We start from the raw sequence: 19,174 nt of genomic DNA, 5'->3' as shown, positions 1-19,174 counted from the left end.
CAGTGCTATTGGAGATGTGAAGATCATGGAGGTCCAGCAAGACGGAAAATACGTCCGACTCCTCAACGATGGGGCACAGGTGAGACAATCAACATTATCAATGAATGTGACATTTCAGCAAAGCCATATTAAGAGTGAGTGAGTTGGGTTTAACGCCGCTTTTGACAGTATTCCAGTCATATCACGGCTTGTCAGCTTAATGTGGGAGGAAAGCCCGAAGTGATGCAGGTCTCAGACGTTTACCACTTCGGTGAAACCCACGAGTACGGGTATGGTGCTGACAAACCTAGAAACATAATCGGGGCGAACCCGGATTTGAACCCACAATCATAGGTTTCTGGCATGTCCAAGGGACCATATCAAGAAGATGACACCACGCACAATCATGCCACAAGTATTAGTGTTCTTTTTAAAACAGTTATTCCTAGTGTAGATACATGTAATATTGGTCTCTTCGATTACACTGAAAATTTCGCTTTTAAAATGTATAATGAATAAGGACACCAGAACAAGGCCGTAGTTAACTTTTTTTGACAGGGGGGCAAATATGATTATTTATTTCTTATTCAAGATAACTTTCAAAAGGAAAAATGTTTTCAACTGCCTCTGCCCACCCGGCTGGCTACAGCACTGCAGAAGGATGAGGTATTCCTTTGGATCTTAAATCTTAGCTTGACATGGGGATTGGGTGGTCAGGCATTGTGACATGGGGATTGCGTGGTCAGGCATTGTGACATGGGGATTGGGTGGTCAGGCATTGTGACATGGGGATTGGGTGGTCAGGCATTGTGGCATGGGGATTGGGTGGTCAGGCATTGTGACATGGGGATTGGGTGGTCAGGCATTGTGACATGGGGATTGGGTGGTCAGGCATTGTGACATGGGGATTGGGTGGTCAGGCATTGTGGCATGGGGATTGGGTGGTCAGGCATTGTGACATGGGGATTGGGTGGTCAGGCATTGTGACATGGGGATTGGGTGGTCAGGCATTGTGACATGGGGATTGGGTGGTCAGGCATTGTGACATGGGGATTGGGTGGTCAGGCATTGTGACATGGGGATTGGGTGGTCAGGCATTGTGACATGGGGATTGGGGGGTCAGGCATTGTGACATGGGGATTGGGGGGTCAGGCATTGTGACATGGGGATTGGGTGGTCAGGCATTGTGGCATGGGAATTCGGTGGTCAGGCATTGTGACATGGGGATTGGGTGGTCAGGCATTGTGACCTGGCTTTTCAATTGTTGTCATACTATGATGTCACTGGTTTGCCTGGCCATGACATAAAGAGGGTAGCCTTGTGGTTAAAGCGTCACGCAGAAGGTCTTCGTTCGATTCCACGTTGTTACAATATTTGATGCCCATGCTGGTGTTCCCCGCCGTGATATTCCTGGATTATTGCTAACAGTGGCATAAAATCCTACTCACTCACAAAAGCAGGCCGACATGGTAATATTGTTGGAATATGGCTGTATGCATAAAAAATATGAAATATCTGCAATACTGTTCAGACCCAACATCCCAGTACTCAGTCTGGCATATCAGTGACAAAAGAGCATCTCGTGCTGATGATAATCTGAGAGTAGCATGATGACAGGGTGTGTATTGGAACAGGAACTGGAGTTCGGAGGCTTCATGCTGCAGCAGAATGTGGGCGGCCACCCTGTGGCAGTGTACCGCTTCCCCCCTCGCACCAAGTTCCCATCCAACTCCACCATCACCGTGTGGTCAGGGATGAACGACCCCATCCTCCACCAGCCTCCCTCGGACTTTGTGTGGAAGGAACAGCAGAAGTGGGGCACTGGACCAGAGTGCACCTCCATCTTGTGTCGCCCTAATGGCCAGGTAGGGAGTTAATAATGTAGCCCCACGACCTAAGTGATAATGTTACCCCACCACCAAACTGATAATGTTACCCCACGACCAAACTGATAATGTTACCCCACGACCAAACTAATAACGTAACCCCACGACCAAACTGATAATGTAATCCAACGACCAAACTGATAATGTAACCCAACGACCAAACTGATAATGTTACCCCACGACCAAACTGATAATGTAACCCAACGACCAAACTGTTAATGTTACCCCACGACCAAACTGATAACGTAACCCCACGACCAAACTGATAATGTAACCAACGACCAAACTGATAATGTTACCCCACGACCAAACTGATAACGTAACCCCACGACCAAACTGATAATGTAACCCAACGACCAAACTGATAAGGTAACCCAACGACCAAACTGATGACATAACCCCACGACCAAACTGATAATGTATCCCCATGACCAAACTGATAATGTAGCCCCACAACCAAACTGATAATGTTACTCCATGACCAAACTGATAATGTAACCCCACAACCAAGCTGATAATGTTACCCCATGACCAAACTGATAATGTAACCCCATGACCAAACTGATGATGTAACCCCATGACCAAACAGATAATGTAACCGCATGACCAAACTAATAATGTAGCCCCATGACCAAACTGATAATGTAGCCCTATGACCAAACAGATGATGTAACCCCATGACCAAACTGATAATGTTACCCCACGACCAAACTGATAACGTAACCCCATGACCAAACTGATATGTTACCCCACGACCAAACTGAAAATGTAACCCAACGACCAAACTGATAACATAACCCAACGACCAAACTGATAACATAACCCAACGACCAAACTGATAATGTAGCCCCATGACCAAACTGATAATGTAACCCCACGAGCAAACTGATCATGTAGCCCCATGACCAAACTGATAATGTTACCCCACGACCAAACTGATAACCTTATCCACACCAGCAAACTGATAATGTAACCCCACGACCAAACTGATAATGTAGCCCCACGACCAAACTGATATTGTAGTCCCTGTACCAAACTGATAATGTAACCCCACGAGCAAACTGATTATGTAGCCACACAAACAAACTGATCATGTAGCCCCATGACCAAACTGATAATATAGCCCCACAAACAAACTGATAATGTTACCCCACGACCAAACTGATAATGTAACCCCACAAACAAACTGATAACCTTATCCCCACGACCAAACTGATAATGTAACCCCACGACCAAACTGATAATGTAGCCCCACGACCAAACTGATATTATAGTGCCTCTACCAAACTGATAATGTAAGCCCACGAGCAAACTGATTATGTAGCCACACAAACAAACTGATTATGTAGCCCCATGACCATACTGATAATATAGCCCCATGACCAAACTGATAATATAGCCCCATGACCAAACTGATAATGTAGCCCCACGACCAAACTGATAATGTTACCCCACAACCAAACTGATAACCTTATCCCCACGACCAAACTGATAATGTAACCCCACGACCAAACTGATAATGTAGCCCCACGACCAAACTGATATTGTAGTGCCTCTACCAAACTGATAATGTAACCACACAACCTAACTGATGATGTTGTCCAAACAGTGATAAAAGCCCTTCCTTCCTTGTAGGCCATAGCTTGGACGACTGCGGCTCATCGCTTCACACGTAATGCTTTCGAAGATGGGAAGGATGAGGAACAAGTTCAAGGTAAATACTGATGTCCTAACATAATACTGAAATGTAATGATGTCCTTGTGAAATTTTCAATATATTATCTAAGTTTCTCTACAGGTAGGTAATTTCAGGTAAGGTAGGTTGTTCAGAGCTATCAACACTTTGTAGGTCTTCTGAACTGAAAGTTCAAATCGGCTAAGTCATCTTGTCCAATGTCTGAGATGAGCTACAGAGCCTTTTAAAATTATAATTATTTAGTTTGTTAAAGAGCCTAATCTGCTTTGATATAAGTTCAATAAATGTTAAAATGTCCATGTTTTATCAAAAAGTATATTTTCTTGGCTAAATTAAGCCACCAGTCACCAGCACAAGATTTATAAGTTTCTATCTTGTGAACAGAATGATAAAAAAATAAGCACTGGTGACCTTGTCTTTTTGAAATTACCCTGATGAGTTTTTTATAATAGGCTAAAATAGCAGTGATCACCAAAGTCTCATCTCACTATCATAAGATCCGGGGTAGAATAGGTCTTCAGCAACCCATACTTGCCAAAAAATAGGCGACTATGCTTGTCGTAAGAGGTGACTAACAGATTGGGTGGTCAGGCTCGCTGACTTGGTTGATGCATGTCATTGTATCCCAATTACGTGGATGGATCTTCATGATGTCAATCACTGGATTGTCTGGTCCAGACTTGATTATTTACAGACTGCCATCATCCATCTGGATTAATGCTGAGTGTGGCATTAAACAACAAACAAACAAACAAACAAATCACCATCGCAAAGCACTAGTAATGATAATGAAAACACACAAAATGGCCAGAATTTCCTGAAATGAAATCTGGCAGCCATCAACTCAAGGGTTAGCTCATGTCTGTGTATGAACTTGTAGCACTGGATCTGGTGAAGGATGACGACCTTGACCTCACACCCAGGGAGGATGAGTCCTTGACGGAAATTAACGTTGATGTTGGAAACAAGCAGGACCATGTGTACCTCCGCAGGTGAGATGCAGTACTGAGCTTCATTGGGTCTTCAACAGGGGTGATTGAGTTGGGTTCAGTGACCGTCTGAACAGTATTTAAACATCTAAATGTAGCAAGTTCAGTTCAGACCAATTGCAATATGTCTGATTTCAGACGTCTGCCTTGTTCCATTCAGTAGTCTTTGTACTATGAGTGTTGAACCTCTTTTACATCTACACCTACTGTTGTTGTAGTGCCAGCATTGCTGTGTGAAAGGAACCCAGAAGAATCATATTTATTTCTATATTATGTTTGACTTGGGAACAATATTAAATGTTTTTACATTTGATGTGACATATTTGACCCGTGTTGTCTGATCCAATATTTCTTGCAACAGAGAGAAGCAGCCACCTCCATCTCTTTCTGCCCAGCGCCACCCCCACGGGAGCAGCTCCGCCCAAGCCTGTCACCCCCACAATGGCCAGTCCCGCCCACTCATGTATGGCAATGACAACAGCACCTGGAGTCGTCAGTCCCGACAGCAGTCCACTCGGCCAGATCCTATACCTGGTGGGTGCCAAAAAGTACATTCTTAGATAAGCATCTCGTTGGTCCATTTGTACAGGTTCCTGCACCCACTGCCTGCTGTAAGAGGTGAGGGGCGGTCAGGTAGCCTAGTGGTTAAAGCATTCGCTCGTCATGCCAAAGACCCATGTTCGATTCCCAACATGGTTACAATGTTTGAAGCCCATTCCTGGTGTCCCCGGCCGTGATATTGCTGGAATATTGCTAAAAGCGGCGTAAAACCATACTCACTCACTGTAAGAGGTGACTAAATGAGGTCAGATGGTCAGCTCTGTGATTGTGCGTCCTTTGTGCCCTGATGGCATGGTTTGTCTGAGCCAGACTTGATCAGATACACATAGCTGTGATGGGCACAGGTGGTCCAAGCACAGCAATTCACTGTTCAGAGTTGCCTCCCTTAGGTGTGCCAGAAACCTGGGATTTTGGGTTTGACTCCCATTTTCACCCTGATTACGTTTCTTGGTTTGAAAGAACCAATACCTGTGCTTGTTGGTGGTAAATGTTATATCTTTGGGCTTTCCGCCCACATGAAGCGGACAAGCTGTGATATAAGCACTCACTTACTCACTCATAAGCCTAAAACCTTAAACTGTCAGGTTAATTAGTATAAAACATTTGAAAAACATTTTAGCAAGCATAATAACAAGACAATATTCAAAAACTATATTTTCAACCAAACACAGACTTTTTTCCCCCTCAGGTTATTAATCCAGACATCAGAAACCTGTTCTTTGTTGCCCCTGAATAAGACATGTTGTTATTCCAGGTCAACCTTATGCAGGTGCTGCTGCACAGAGAATGGGAAGTGCTCCGCTCCGGAAATACTTGGCCCAGAGTGCAACAGTGAAAGGAAGTGGAACACTGGCCAATCGCTCGGTATGTGTATTGTCTGGTGTGTGATGATTGTAGACCTGTGAGAATGCCAAGGCCCGCTGCTTCCATCACTGAACCAAATCTGTCCCTGTTAAACTGACTGTGATACTCTTTACTTGAGAAGCTGTGTGTTTATAACAAAACTAATCATATATATAACCCTTCATGATGTTCAAACATTTTATATTCTGTCAGCATCTCTTCTTTGTATATATTTATTGGGTTCATATTTCAGAACATGCATTAGGCAGAGTAGGCTTATTTGAATTGGCTATTTCATATCTCTTTGTGGTTAATGGTCAGTGTGTTATTTTTTTGTTGATTATATATCTTGCTGACACTACTTTGTGTATTTAGATGATGTTGTTTATACTCCATATGTGTACCATGTATTAACTATGCTTCTAACATGGTCACTGGTGTTAATTACTGTACATGACTACATGTATAACTTAATTACAGTATATGACTACATGAATAACTTAATTAATGCATATGGCTACATGCATAACTGAATTACTGTACATGACTACATGTATAACTTAATTACTGTATATTGCTACATGAATAACTTAATTACTGTATATGACTACATGTATAACTTAATTTCTGTATATTGCTACATGTATAATTTAATTACAGTATATGGCTACATGTATAATTTAATTACAGTATATGGCTACATGTATAACTTAATTACAGTATATGGCTACATGTATAACTTAATTACTGTATATGACTACATGAATAACTTAATTACAGTATATGACTACATGAATAACTTAATTATAGTATATGACTACATGAATAACTCTTAATTACTGTACATGACTACATGTATAACTTAATTACTGTATATGACTACATGTATAACTTAATTACAGTTTATGGCTACATGTATAATTTAATTACAGTTTATGGCTATATGTATAATTAATTACAGTATATGACTACATGAATAACTTAATTACAGTTTATGGCTACATGTATAATTAATTACAGTTTATGGCTACATGTATAATTAATTATAGTATATAGCTACATCAGGAAGGTCAACCCCATGGGGAATGCGGGTTAGAATGGGTCCCCATGTATGCTGGTTGTAAGAAACAATGACATGGAGTGAGTGGCCAGCCTCGGTGACTTGGTTCATTGCATGTCATAGTACCCTGACGGTGTGGATCGTTGTTCACAATATCAGTAACTGGAATGACTGGTCCAGACAGGAAACTGTCATATAGCTGGAATATAGCTTAGGACAATGGTTCACTTCTTCAAACTTGTTCAGTGAAGAATTTCAGTCTTTTTCTGAGATCTATCTGTTGGGAAAAACTCTGGGGGTGTAACTTGTCCTGCTAGATTTAGGGGAGACTAAAGCATGACTGCTAATTGTATTGTCTGTGACCTAGGTTCCTGTCTTAAAGGCCCTTGAAGATCCGGGGTAGAATAGGTCTTCAGCAACCCATGCTTGCCGTAAAAGGCGATTAACGGCATCGGGTGGTCAGAATTGCTGACTCGGTTGATGCATGTCATCGATCCGAATTGCGTGGATTGATGCTCATGTTGTCAATCATTTGATTGTCTGGTCCAGACTTGATTACTTACAGACCACCGTCAAATAGCTGGAATATTGCTCCATGCTGCGTTAAACAACAAACAAACAAATAAATCCAGTCTTAAAATAAAGCTGAACCAGGATATCTCCAATGTATCATAAATTTGTTCAAGACCTCATCCACCACTCAGTATATAGTTAGTTCAAAGCCTGTTAGACAGCATTTACATAAATGTGTTTTGTAAAATATTATATTAAAGAATAACTTGCTATGGTGAATAGCTTTACCATTTGTATATTCATAAGACTGTTCTAGATACATTATCAGCTAAGTTTGAATACCAGGAGGAGAACAGATCAAATCTGTGATATTTAAGAATTGATATTCCATACCAAAATTGTAGTAATTTGATATCCAATGGTGTTGTAAAACATCCTTATTAAAAATTATCCTTGTATTATTATTTGGGGACAAAAAGGACGAAAACAACATTTGTTACCATATTCGACGTAATTAGCGTCCCGCTCTAATAAGCTCCCACGGCAATATTTGCTGATTTATTGGCAAGTGAACAATCCTAATTTGCACCCCTTCCGATTGATCAATGTACACAAGACTTATTAATTCGCGTATATTATGCACTCGTGTGTTATATGCACCCTTAATTATGGGCAATTAAATTCTGGAAAAATATATCTGTCGTATATAAACATTTCACGCTGTCAGTATAAACCACGAAATTTAAATCTTTCAAATCTTTTTTTTTTTTTCAACAAAATAATATTCCAATAAGAGCCCCCTATTTGTAATTTTGAGAGTGCCCTGGGTGCTTATTACCGGGGTACTTTGAATACGGTAATTACAATTAAAGGCTTAGCAGTAATTCTTTGTGACAAGGAGCAAGGCTCCCAGGGTTCTGTGGTAGTATAGATGTAACAGTGTGCGGTGTGGCCTCGGTTCTAAACACTAGACTCTGCTTGCTTCCTGTGCTGCCTTCAGAAGACAAGCTCGAGCTGTGGGTCGGAGGACACATACTTTGAGTACCCGTGAGTCGAGCTGACATTGTCACAGCATGCTACCTTTTTACTGCTGCTGAATGAAGCAGGAAATTAAGGATGCTAGTTGTGGATGATGGAGTTGCATGCTTTCACTCACTACATGTCAAGGGGGCACAGGTGGCCCAGTCTCCTAAGGCGCCGCGATTTGCTGTGACGAGTTGCGACCCTTGGGCACGCCAGAAACCTATGATTGTGGGTTCGCATCCTGGTTCGCCCAAATTAATTTTCTAGGTTTGTCAGCACCATACCCATGTTAGTGGGTTTCACTGAAGTGGTAAACATCTGAGACCTGCATCACTTCAGGCTTTCCTCCAACATTAAGCTGACACGCTGCAATATAACTGGAACACTGTTAAACCTGTTACACCCAACCCACTCACTCACTATATCTCAACTTTGCACAGACTTTGCAGTATTTTGAAAGATAGGCAGTTTGGTGACATTGTTGCTGCGTGATCTCGTAAGTGCAATGGTGGGCAACTTTGTTCAAGAAGTACCTGCACGCTAGAACTGTCTTTGTCAGCGTTTCTGTAAGCAAGTTAGCCCATTTGACTTGAGTAAAGCATTCATTGTGTAATCAAAGGACAGGTGTTTGCAGTTATCTCATATAACACATATATGTCAGTTCATAGACTTTTGTTACATCATGGATTGAGGAAATGTACTGTAACACATAGATATACACACCCTGCCACCATCAATGTCACCATCAGTGTCACCATCAGTGTCATATGTGTCACCATCAGTGTCACATATGCCAGCATCAGTGTCACATGTCACCATCAGTGTCACATATGCCAGCATCAGTGTCACATATGCCAGCATCAGTGTCACATATACCAGCATCAGTGTCACATGTCACCATCAGTTTCACATATGCCAGCATCAGTGTCACATGTCACCATCAGTGTCACATATGCCAGCATCGTTGTGTCACATATGTCACCATCAGTGTCACATATGTCACCATCAGTGTCACACCATCAATGTCACATGTGCCACCATCAATGTCACATGTGCCACCATCAATGTCACATATACCCACCACCACTGTCACATGTGCCACCATCGATGTCAAATATACCACCACCAATGTCACATATATGTCTCCATCAATGTCACACATGTCACCATCAATGTCACACATGTCACCATCAGTGTCACATATGCCACCATTAGTGTCACGTATGCCAGAATTAGTGTCAAGCATGCCATCACCTTTGCTCACAATCTCTATTACTTGACTGTCTGGTCAAGACTTGATTATTTACAGGCATATAATACACATATCATGAGAATATATTCACTAACTGAACTAACTGTAAACTGTATTGATGACCCACCATCCACATGGGTACCTGTAATCCCTCATGATGATCCGTCACTCACATGGGTACCTGTAATCCCTCATGATGACCCACCACTCACATGGATACCTGTAATCCCTCATGATGACCCACCACTCACATGGGTACCTGTAATCCCTCATGATGACCCACCACTCACATGGATACCTGTAAGCCCTCATGATGACCCACCACTCACATGGATACCTGTAAGCCCTCATGATGACCCACCACCCACATGGGTACCTGTAATCCCTCATGATGACCCTTCACCCACATGGGTACCTGTAATCCCTCATGATGACCCACCACCCTCATGGGTACCTGTAAGCCCTCATGATGGTCCGTCACACACATGGGTACCTGTAAGCCCTCATGATGACCCACCACCCACATGGGTACCTGTAATCCGTCATGATGATCCGTCACTCACATGGGTACCTGTAATCCCTCATGATGACCCACCACCCACATGGGTACCTGTAATCCCTCATGATGACCCACCACCCACATGGGTACCTGTAATCCCTCATGATGACCCACCACCCGCATGGGTACCTGTAAGCCCTCATGATGACCCACCACCCACATGGGTACCTGTAAACCCTCATGATGACCCACCACCCACATGGGTACCTGTAATCCCTCATGATGACACACCACCCCCATGGATACCTGTAAGCCCTCATGATGACCCACCACCCATTCTGATCACCCACCACCCACATGGGTACCTGTAAACCCTGATGACCCACCACTCACATGATAACCCACCACCCACATGGGTACCTGTTCACCCTTATGATCACCCACCACTCACATGGGTACCTGTACACCCTGATGATGACCCACCACCAACATAGGTACCTGTAAGCCCCCATGATGACCCACCACCCACTGCAATGCAGTGAAACCTCTTAGTGTTTTGCCCAATTTCACTCACTCACTCCAAAGCAAGTTAAGATAACGGTTGTAATGAGTCCTCTGATGATTGACACCCTAATACAGATATGTTTTATTCCTGTCATAACTTATTAATTTAAACCTTCAAATGTTTTTCACATGTATCATTCATTACTACACGGATCTATCAATTAAAACTAAGGTAGCGGCTTGTGAAATTGAATCCCAGTTCGCACCGATTATGTTTCTCGGTTTTCAGCACCAAACCTGGTTTCATCAAAGTGACCTGCATCACTTCTGGTTTTCCTCCCACATTAAGCTGACACGCTGTGATATAACTGGAATACTGTTTAAAGCGGCGTCAAACCCAACTCACTCACTCACTAAAGTAGTGGTTAGTGGTTTAGTGCTTTAGTGTAATTCCTGCATGAAAGTTGAGTAGGAGTTTTGACCTTTGCTAGATGTGCTAGAGCCTAGTGAGCTAGAGATGAACCTGGTATTTGCAGAAGTCGAGCTTTCTCTCCTACATCTTGGACCAGGGCCCTGTGGCGATGTGATGGCGGCAGCAGCGAGCACTTCAAGGCGCGCATGTTCCGCAGCGCATGTATATTGCTGCCTTACCGTGTGCATTGCAGTCTGCATTATTATGAAAGCTTTGTTTATTTTGCTGTGATCCCAATTTAAAACATCAGCTCCATATATGATTGTTTCATTCATCATTAACGACTCATTGCTTCAGTTCCATATATCACGGCTGCTAACTTGCAATAACAGATGTAACAGCTAGCTAATTGTAACAGATTACTCACAGCTTCCTCACAGCTCATGCAGTGTGTGGTATCAATAGCAGTGTTCAATATTTAGAATGAAACTCAAGGGGTTCTTGTCATATAACCCTGATGTCATAACTCAAAGTTATGCGGGGTCCCCCAATTCAAATACAGCAGGAGAATACACAGACCCCATGACCCATAGTAATTTCTAACACAGATGAGTAACTGTAATTTGGGAAGATTACTTGTCAGAATTTATGATTGAAATTCAAAATGTCAGCAAGATTTCTCTGTGTATGGATCGGGATTACAATCGGTGGAGGATGGCTCTACAGTCTTTTCCTCCAAAATCAGAGTTTGCCATTTTGCCGTCCAATGGCAAGTTATGGCAAACATTGTCTCATCGGAAAAGAGATTTTGACACCAACTTTTTTCTTGGTTCAGTGTTAGGAATGTGACTTCATGACATTTTCCCCCCTTATGTTTTTGTTTTATTTTTTTTGGTTTTTCTTCTCCTGACATGACTGAAAAGTGGAAATGCACAAAAAAAAGAAGATCAATTAGAAATAACAAAACTTCAGAAAGGCAAATACAACTAGAAAATTTGATTACATCATTCCTAAATAACTTTTCTCAGGTACAAAGTCAATCCACTGACCTTTTAGTCAGATTACTTTTGTGACAGGGTACACATAGTTGAAACTTTTCGAGGCATGGCAGGAGATGAGAATCAAAATAGACCTGGCTTCCATACAAGACTTGATTCCTGTTTGTTTTAGGCTGGTACAATCCGGTTCGGACCACCAACTCCCTTCCTCTCTCCCTTGCAACAAGAGTTCTCTGCTAGCAAAGACCACCGACCTTCCTCCTCGCTAGTGCGCTTCACTGCTTAGGTGTGTCACATGACTGTCACATGACCTGCAAAAACCTGCAGTTCTCTCCTTTTCACTTCCGTGTTTTTCTTTAGTTTACTTGATGATAAAATTGGATTACTTGAAGCACAAAGTGCTGGGCATTGGAGAGTAAGGTCTGTACAAAATAACTTGAGGCGTTGAATTGTGATCGTATTTAAGGCAAAGCTGATATATGTTACTGTATGTATAATTCGGAAACTATATTTTGCAGGGTAGGTATGTATTTTCCCAGTACAGTGTTGTCTGGGGAAACATGTTTGCTATAACGTGATGCTACTGTTATGTACCGAGTGTTACATAATGAAACAATCACCTGTATAGTTTGCTCTTGTGTGTGGTATAACATCAGTAATTAATGATCATTAACACATAACCAGCCTCATAGTGTTGAGTGGATTTGCTGTCAGAGCCTGACGAGAAAGGAAGATGCTTTTTTCTTAAAGTCATAAATGTCTTTAGATAATAAATTGATCAATTTAATCAATAGTGTAAGAGCAACAATTCCTTTGACCTGTAGATAAACCAGGTCCTTAGCGGTGACCTGTAGTTGTTCATACAGCTCCTCAGGTGTGACCTGGAGTTGTTCATACAGCTCTTCAGGTGTGACCTGGAGTTGTTCATACAGCTCCTCAGGTGTGACCTGGAGTTGTTCAAGCAGGTCCTCAGGTGTGACATGGAGTTGTTCATACAGCTCCTCAGGTGTGACCTGGAGTTGTTCATACAGCTCCTCAGGTGTGACCTGGAGTTGTTCATGCAGGTCCTAAAGGGCAACCTGTAATTGTTCATACAGCTCCTCATGTGTGACCTGTAGTTGTTCATACAGCTTCTCAGGTGTGACCTGGAGTTGTTCATGCAGCACCTCAGGTGTGACCTCGAGTTGTTCATACAGGTCCTAAAGGGCAACCTGTAATTGTTCATACAGCTCCTCAGGTGTGACCTGGAGTTGTTCATGCAGCTCCACAGGTGTGACCTGGAGTTGTTCATGCAGCACCTCAGGTGTGACCTGGAGTTGTTCATGCAGGTCCTCAGGTGTGACCTGTTGTTGTTCATACAGCTCCTCAGGTGTGACCTGTAGTTGTTCATACAGCTCCTCAGGTGTGACCTGTAGTTGTTCATACAGCTCCTCAGGTGTGACCTGTAGTTGTTCATACAGCTCCTCAGGTGTGACCTGTAGTTGTTCATGCAGCACCTCAGGTGTGACCTGGAGTTGTTCATACAGCACCTCAGGTGTGACCTGGAGTTGTTCATGCAGCTCCTCAGGTGTGACCTGGAGTTGTTCATGCAGCACCTCAGGTGTGACCTGTTGTTGTTCATACAGCTCCTCAGGTGTGACCTGGAGTTGTTCATGCAGCACCTCAGGTGTGACCTGTAGTTGTTCATACAGCTCCTCAGGTGTGACCTGGAGTTGTTCATACAGCACCTCAGGTGTGACCTGGAGTTGTTCATGCTGCTCCTCAGGTGTGACCAGTAGTTGTTCATACAGCTCCTCAGGTGTGACCTGGAGTTGTTCATGCTGCTCCTCAGGTGTGACCTGTAGTTGTTCATACAGCTCCTCAGGTGTGACCTGGAGTTGTTCATACAGCTCCTCAGGTGTGACCTGGAGTTGTTCATGCAGCACCTCAGGTGTGACCTGTTGTTGTTCATGCAGCACCTCAGGTGTGACCTGTAGTTGTTCATGCAGCTCCTCAGGTGTGACCTGGAGTTGTTCATGCAGCACCTCAGGTGTGACCTGGAGTTGTTCATGCAGGTCTTGAAGGGCAACCTGTAGTTGTTTACACTGTTTAGTTGCCTGTACTGTGATATAATATCAGTCCTTCATGTATTGCATCATTGTAATTTGGTAACGAAAATACTAAAACAAACTGCCAGAATATTTTTTAGAAGACTTTAAGATTTGTCATGGAGGGCCTCATGTTTATAGGTGCATAGAAGATATCATTCCAAGTTGTTTCAAAACATTCCCAATACCTTCATTTGCATTTTTATTTTATTTACAAATTTTATTTACATCAGCTTCATTTTGTTAAACATTAGACAATATAGATGATTAGAGTCCATCTTATGCTGTGAAAACAATTTAAGTTCTACATTCTAAAATAAATTCCTGACGCAAGTCGAGCCTATCTCCCTCTGATGGTCATAATGTTGTTGTAAGACTCAAATACTCTGTGCAGCTACAACACATGTACTTTATCCATGTTTTAGACACCTCAACAGCTATAGTCTGGAAGGTAATTTAAGGTACGACGTTCACTACAATATCTGAAAAACTATTGGACCTACTCCAGTCAAAGTTGGTATGAGATTATTAAACAGTCATACATAACTGGACATTACATTTAAAGACAATCGGTGCATGAATAAAAAATCTGTCTATTTAGCTATCACTATATTTCATCAACAACCAGACCTGTTCGTCACGGGTGGAATGAGCATTCATTGTAACAGCCATCTGCATAATGCTACCCCTGCGTCACAGGGCCATATGACACAGTTGAACCAATCAGGTTCCAACGTTTACTACAATATCTGAAAAATTATTGGACCTACTCCAGTCAAAGTTGGTATGAGATTATTAAACAGTCATACATAACTGGATATTACATTTAAAGACAATCGGTGCATGAATATAACTCAACTCGAAAGGGTGCACAGGAATCACGCACGCATGAATACGGTGTTAGCGTTGGGCGTCTCAACCTGCGTGATTTCTGTGCACCCTTTCGAGTTGAGTTTTTATTCATGCACCGATTGTCTTTAAATGTAATATCCAGTTATGTATGACTGTTTAATAATCTCATACCAACTTTGACGTAGGTCCAATAGTTTTTCAGATATTGTAGTAAACGTTGGTACCTTAAATTACCTTCCAGACTATAATGTATCATTTGTACATAATCCATGTTTTAGACACCTCAGCAGTTGAAGTAATGCTTGTATGTTATCCATGTTCCAGGACCCCGGCACAACATCTCCGCCACCCAGCCCCTTCATGAAGCCCCGGTCTCGGTTTCAGCAGGGTCTCACCCAGGTTCAATCTCAGCACCACCAGTACCTTCCGCCCATGCCACGCCCGCCACTATTCTCCGAGTGGTAGCACAAAGTCACAACTCATCTACAGTGAACCCCCATTAATCTGGACACTGTTATTCTGGAATCCTTATTTCCAGGCAATTACAGCTAGTATCAGGTCTTATGGTTTTTATTAGCTGGTTTACAAAAAATTTGGCTGAAAATTAAATGTATGTAGTCGAAAAATAAAATCTGAAAAATTCAACAAATATATACGACAACATGTTTCCAAAAGATTCAGCACATGGGTGACAAGGGAAGTAACTCGTTTTTCTTTTAAGTTTTTGGTAGGTCAGTTTTGTAAACCAATAAAAAAAATGTAAGGCCTTACTACTTATTGATGATTCGTTTTTCGGGAAATTTGGATGAGATAATAGTGGAGGTTATTGGATTAACAGGGTTTCACTGTACACAGTGGACAGTTTTATAACGCTGTCATCTATCCAGATATGACTAAGTTCTATTTTCAGCACTTGACTGAATGTTTACATTGTTTGAGTAAATTAAATTTATTGATTTTAATCAAAATTGCAGCATAACCAAAAGGGTACATATTTGATGTACAGCTATAGTACATACGCCGGAAACCATTTGAAACAGTCTTCAAAGGAGTTGATGAAGCTGTTTGAATTGAAACAACATTTATCCCCCAAACACTATGCAGGAATGTATTTTTTGTATCTGGGTTTAAAACCAAAGAACCTCTAAAATCACGTAGCTACTGACAATTTACTCATTAAATATTTATTTTTGTTTATGTATCAACTATGCACAGATATGCACAATTCTATGAGCAAACTTTGTCATCCAAAAATGTTTATGTATTTTTCTATTACTATACATAGTTAAAAATGATGTTATGTGTATGTGTTTTATATGCTTTTAAGAGCTGAAACATAAAGATGCTTATTATATTTAGGCCATAGCAAGTTGATTGTTTGTTCATCAAGGGGTGAGGAGTGAGTGAGGGAGTTGTGTTTAAAGCTGCTTTTAACAGTATTCCAGTTATATCACAGCTTGTCAGGTTAATGTTGGAGGAAAACCCAAAGTGATGCAGGTCTCCGACGTTTGCCTCCTCAGTGAAACCCACAGGCAGGGGTATGGTGTTGACAAGCTAGAACATAATTGGGGCAAACTGGGATACAAACCCACAATCAAGCTTCTGGCGTGCCCAAGGGATGCAACTCTGCATCGCAAATTACGATGACTGTGCCTCGCGTTCACCCTATGCCTGGGATGCACATTATATATCATACTAATTGCCCCTAATTGTATTGAACAGTGAACTACCAGTGCAAAGTCTTAATATTTGGTCTTTTTAAAACCTTGGTTGGAAGGTTTGATACTATAATAAAATCACTATCAATAGAAGTTGAATTTCTTTTTCGAAAAGGGATTTAGGTTGTGATGGACAGTTAATCAAATTTGTGTCAGACATTTGTTGCATGAATATTGATTTTGTAGGCAATCAGTGATTTTATTTCTTCTAGAATCTGAGATATGAGTTTTATATTACTCCTGCAAATGTTTCCATGGGTTACGCTGACCGGTGTCACAATAATGCCAGACCATTGTAATACTTGTTTACAGATCGTGACCCCAAAATACCTGAAGGCAGCATGAAAAAATATAAAAGTAAAAACTAAAGCAACTAATAAATTTATCTCTGCATTGTACATATTTCTGTGTTCTTGTCTGTCAAATAGACACCCATTTTTTGGAGGTTAATATTTTTGGGGAAAATGCTATCCTGTTATTCAATGAAATCTTTGCTGGAGAGAGCAAGGAAAGAACCAGCTGAATGTCAGTTATCTAAATTTGGATATGCTTATGTTTTCAGAAAAATGACCAAAAAAAGAACAGGTGGATCTGACCTGGGACTCGTTCCTCAAAGCGATCTTAGCGCTACAATGATCGTAAGCCTTTTTTAAAGTATGGGACTTATGATCACCTTAGCGCTAAGATTACTTTGAGGAACGAGGCCCTGTAAATCAAGTGATTAGATAGGTCTGGCTTTAAAATGGCTTTCAGTAAACTATGATTATATATACTACTCAACTTTTGATAGGGATAGTCAGGTGGGGGATCCCTATCAAAAGTGGAGAAGCATAGAAGGTATCAATATCTTTAGGGGTTTCATGATGATTTCACAGAATTGTGACCATGAGTTTGTCCATATAATTTCAATAACAGTGCACCAAGTGTTCTGTTCTGGAATCGAATCTATTCAGGTTCCTGATTCAATATCTTGTTTGAATATTTGTCATCATAGTTGATATTACTCTAGCTTATGTCACGTCATACCTTTGCTTTGTGATATTGTATATTTGTCCTTGTTTCTGTTGTTGACTGTGATACTGTAATTCCATCCTGCGCTGCTGTGATAGGCCAAGACCAATAAATGTACATATCAGCTTATAGCAAACAGACCAAATACACTTCAAATTTACACTGAATCATGCCTAATGCATTGTAGTTGCAACGAGTGACCATGAAGCTCAATTGCTTTTGTCTCCTAGAAAATGTTCTTCAAACAATTCGTAGTTATTTTGATATTATTATACACAGAAACAAATGCAGATGAAGGATGTGGTTAATGGGGAGACACACTACCCTTGCCTGAAAGTGTACACAACCACACGATTTATTGATGTGGGTCTGAATAAAGGGGCGTGTAGTTCACAGGCAGATGAAGGATTTAAAAAAAGGGAGAACTCACTCTATACCCAAGAAAGTGAATAAAACCACAGGATTGTGCACCCCTGTCACCCTCCGCTCCTTCATTGCATGTGCAAGTGCAGCTTTACGTAGCGTAGAAATCTGTCAAAAATAACCAAGTGAACTTGTCGAGGCTGTTTAGATACTGACACACATTGATAACGTATTATCACCTTCAACTCGAAGGACGAGAAATCAATATCAGCAGTAAATATGTACTCTCATGATAAGGAATGTCTGTGTGACAAAAAGTCATTATTGTGTCTGATTATCTCATGCCTATATTCACAGAAGTTAATTTTATTTTTGTGGCCATTTTGTCAAATATTACAAACAAATTGAATATGCATTTTCATATATATTACCCTTCTGGAACAATAATGTGAAAAAATAATTTTATATTAAACAAGTGATCAATATTTTGTGGGAGAGTACAAAACTATCTTTAGTGTTTATATGTTAAGGGTGTTAATTATTAGTCTAATTGAGTTATGTATCGATAGATTGCCAATGCTTTTGTTATGTGATATTTCTTGTATTTAAACATTAGATGTTAACATAGAAGCATTCTGACATTCCGTCCATTACTAGAAATAAATATTTCTTATACTACACCTGGTGGTTGTTCATTATTTGTTTGGGTGTTTGTTACCACACATATTGCATCCTGCCATATTTTCTTGAGTACAGTGCACACATTTTCCCCAACACACAGCTCTGTAGAAGGGAGTGCACATAATACATGCCACAGAGAGTTTTGAGTGTGAGTGAGTATGGTTTTAGGCCGCTTTTAGCAATATTCCAGCAATATCACGGCGGGGGACGCCATTGTACCCATGTCGGGAATCGAACCCGGGTCTTC

General features: G+C 41.3%; 1 protein-coding gene across 2 annotated transcripts in view; it reads left to right on the top strand.

Annotated features, from left to right (window-relative positions):
• LOC139462428 (lamin-B2-like) overlaps positions 1–18,833 on the top strand; it is a 47,537-nt gene extending 28,704 nt beyond the window's left edge. The window contains exons 10-17 of one of the 2 annotated variants that reach the window (XM_071244137.1): positions 4–79; positions 1,614–1,844; positions 3,501–3,579; positions 4,442–4,553; positions 4,912–5,084; positions 5,866–5,975; positions 12,388–12,501; positions 15,479–15,563. In XM_071244137.1, the coding sequence (XP_071100238.1) occupies positions 4–79; positions 1,614–1,844; positions 3,501–3,579; positions 4,442–4,553; positions 4,912–5,084; positions 5,866–5,975; positions 12,388–12,501 (895 nt within the window). In that variant the 3' untranslated portion in view covers positions 15,479–15,563. Of the gene's footprint in view, positions 1–3; positions 80–1,613; positions 1,845–3,500; positions 3,580–4,441; positions 4,554–4,911; positions 5,085–5,865; positions 5,976–12,387; positions 12,502–15,478 lie in introns of both variants that reach the window. The other variant, XM_071244136.1, reaches the window with a different exon arrangement.
• The last annotated feature ends 341 nt before the right edge of the window (positions 18,834–19,174 follow it).

The sequence above is a fragment of the Haliotis cracherodii genome, unplaced genomic scaffold, assembly GCF_022045235.1.
Source record: "Haliotis cracherodii isolate W230 unplaced genomic scaffold, xgHalCrac1.p SCAF_15, whole genome shotgun sequence".
Taxonomy (NCBI): domain Eukaryota; kingdom Metazoa; phylum Mollusca; class Gastropoda; order Lepetellida; family Haliotidae; genus Haliotis; species Haliotis cracherodii.
The sequence above is the reverse complement of the archived record's forward strand: the minus strand, read 5'-3'. Positions and strand labels throughout refer to the sequence as shown.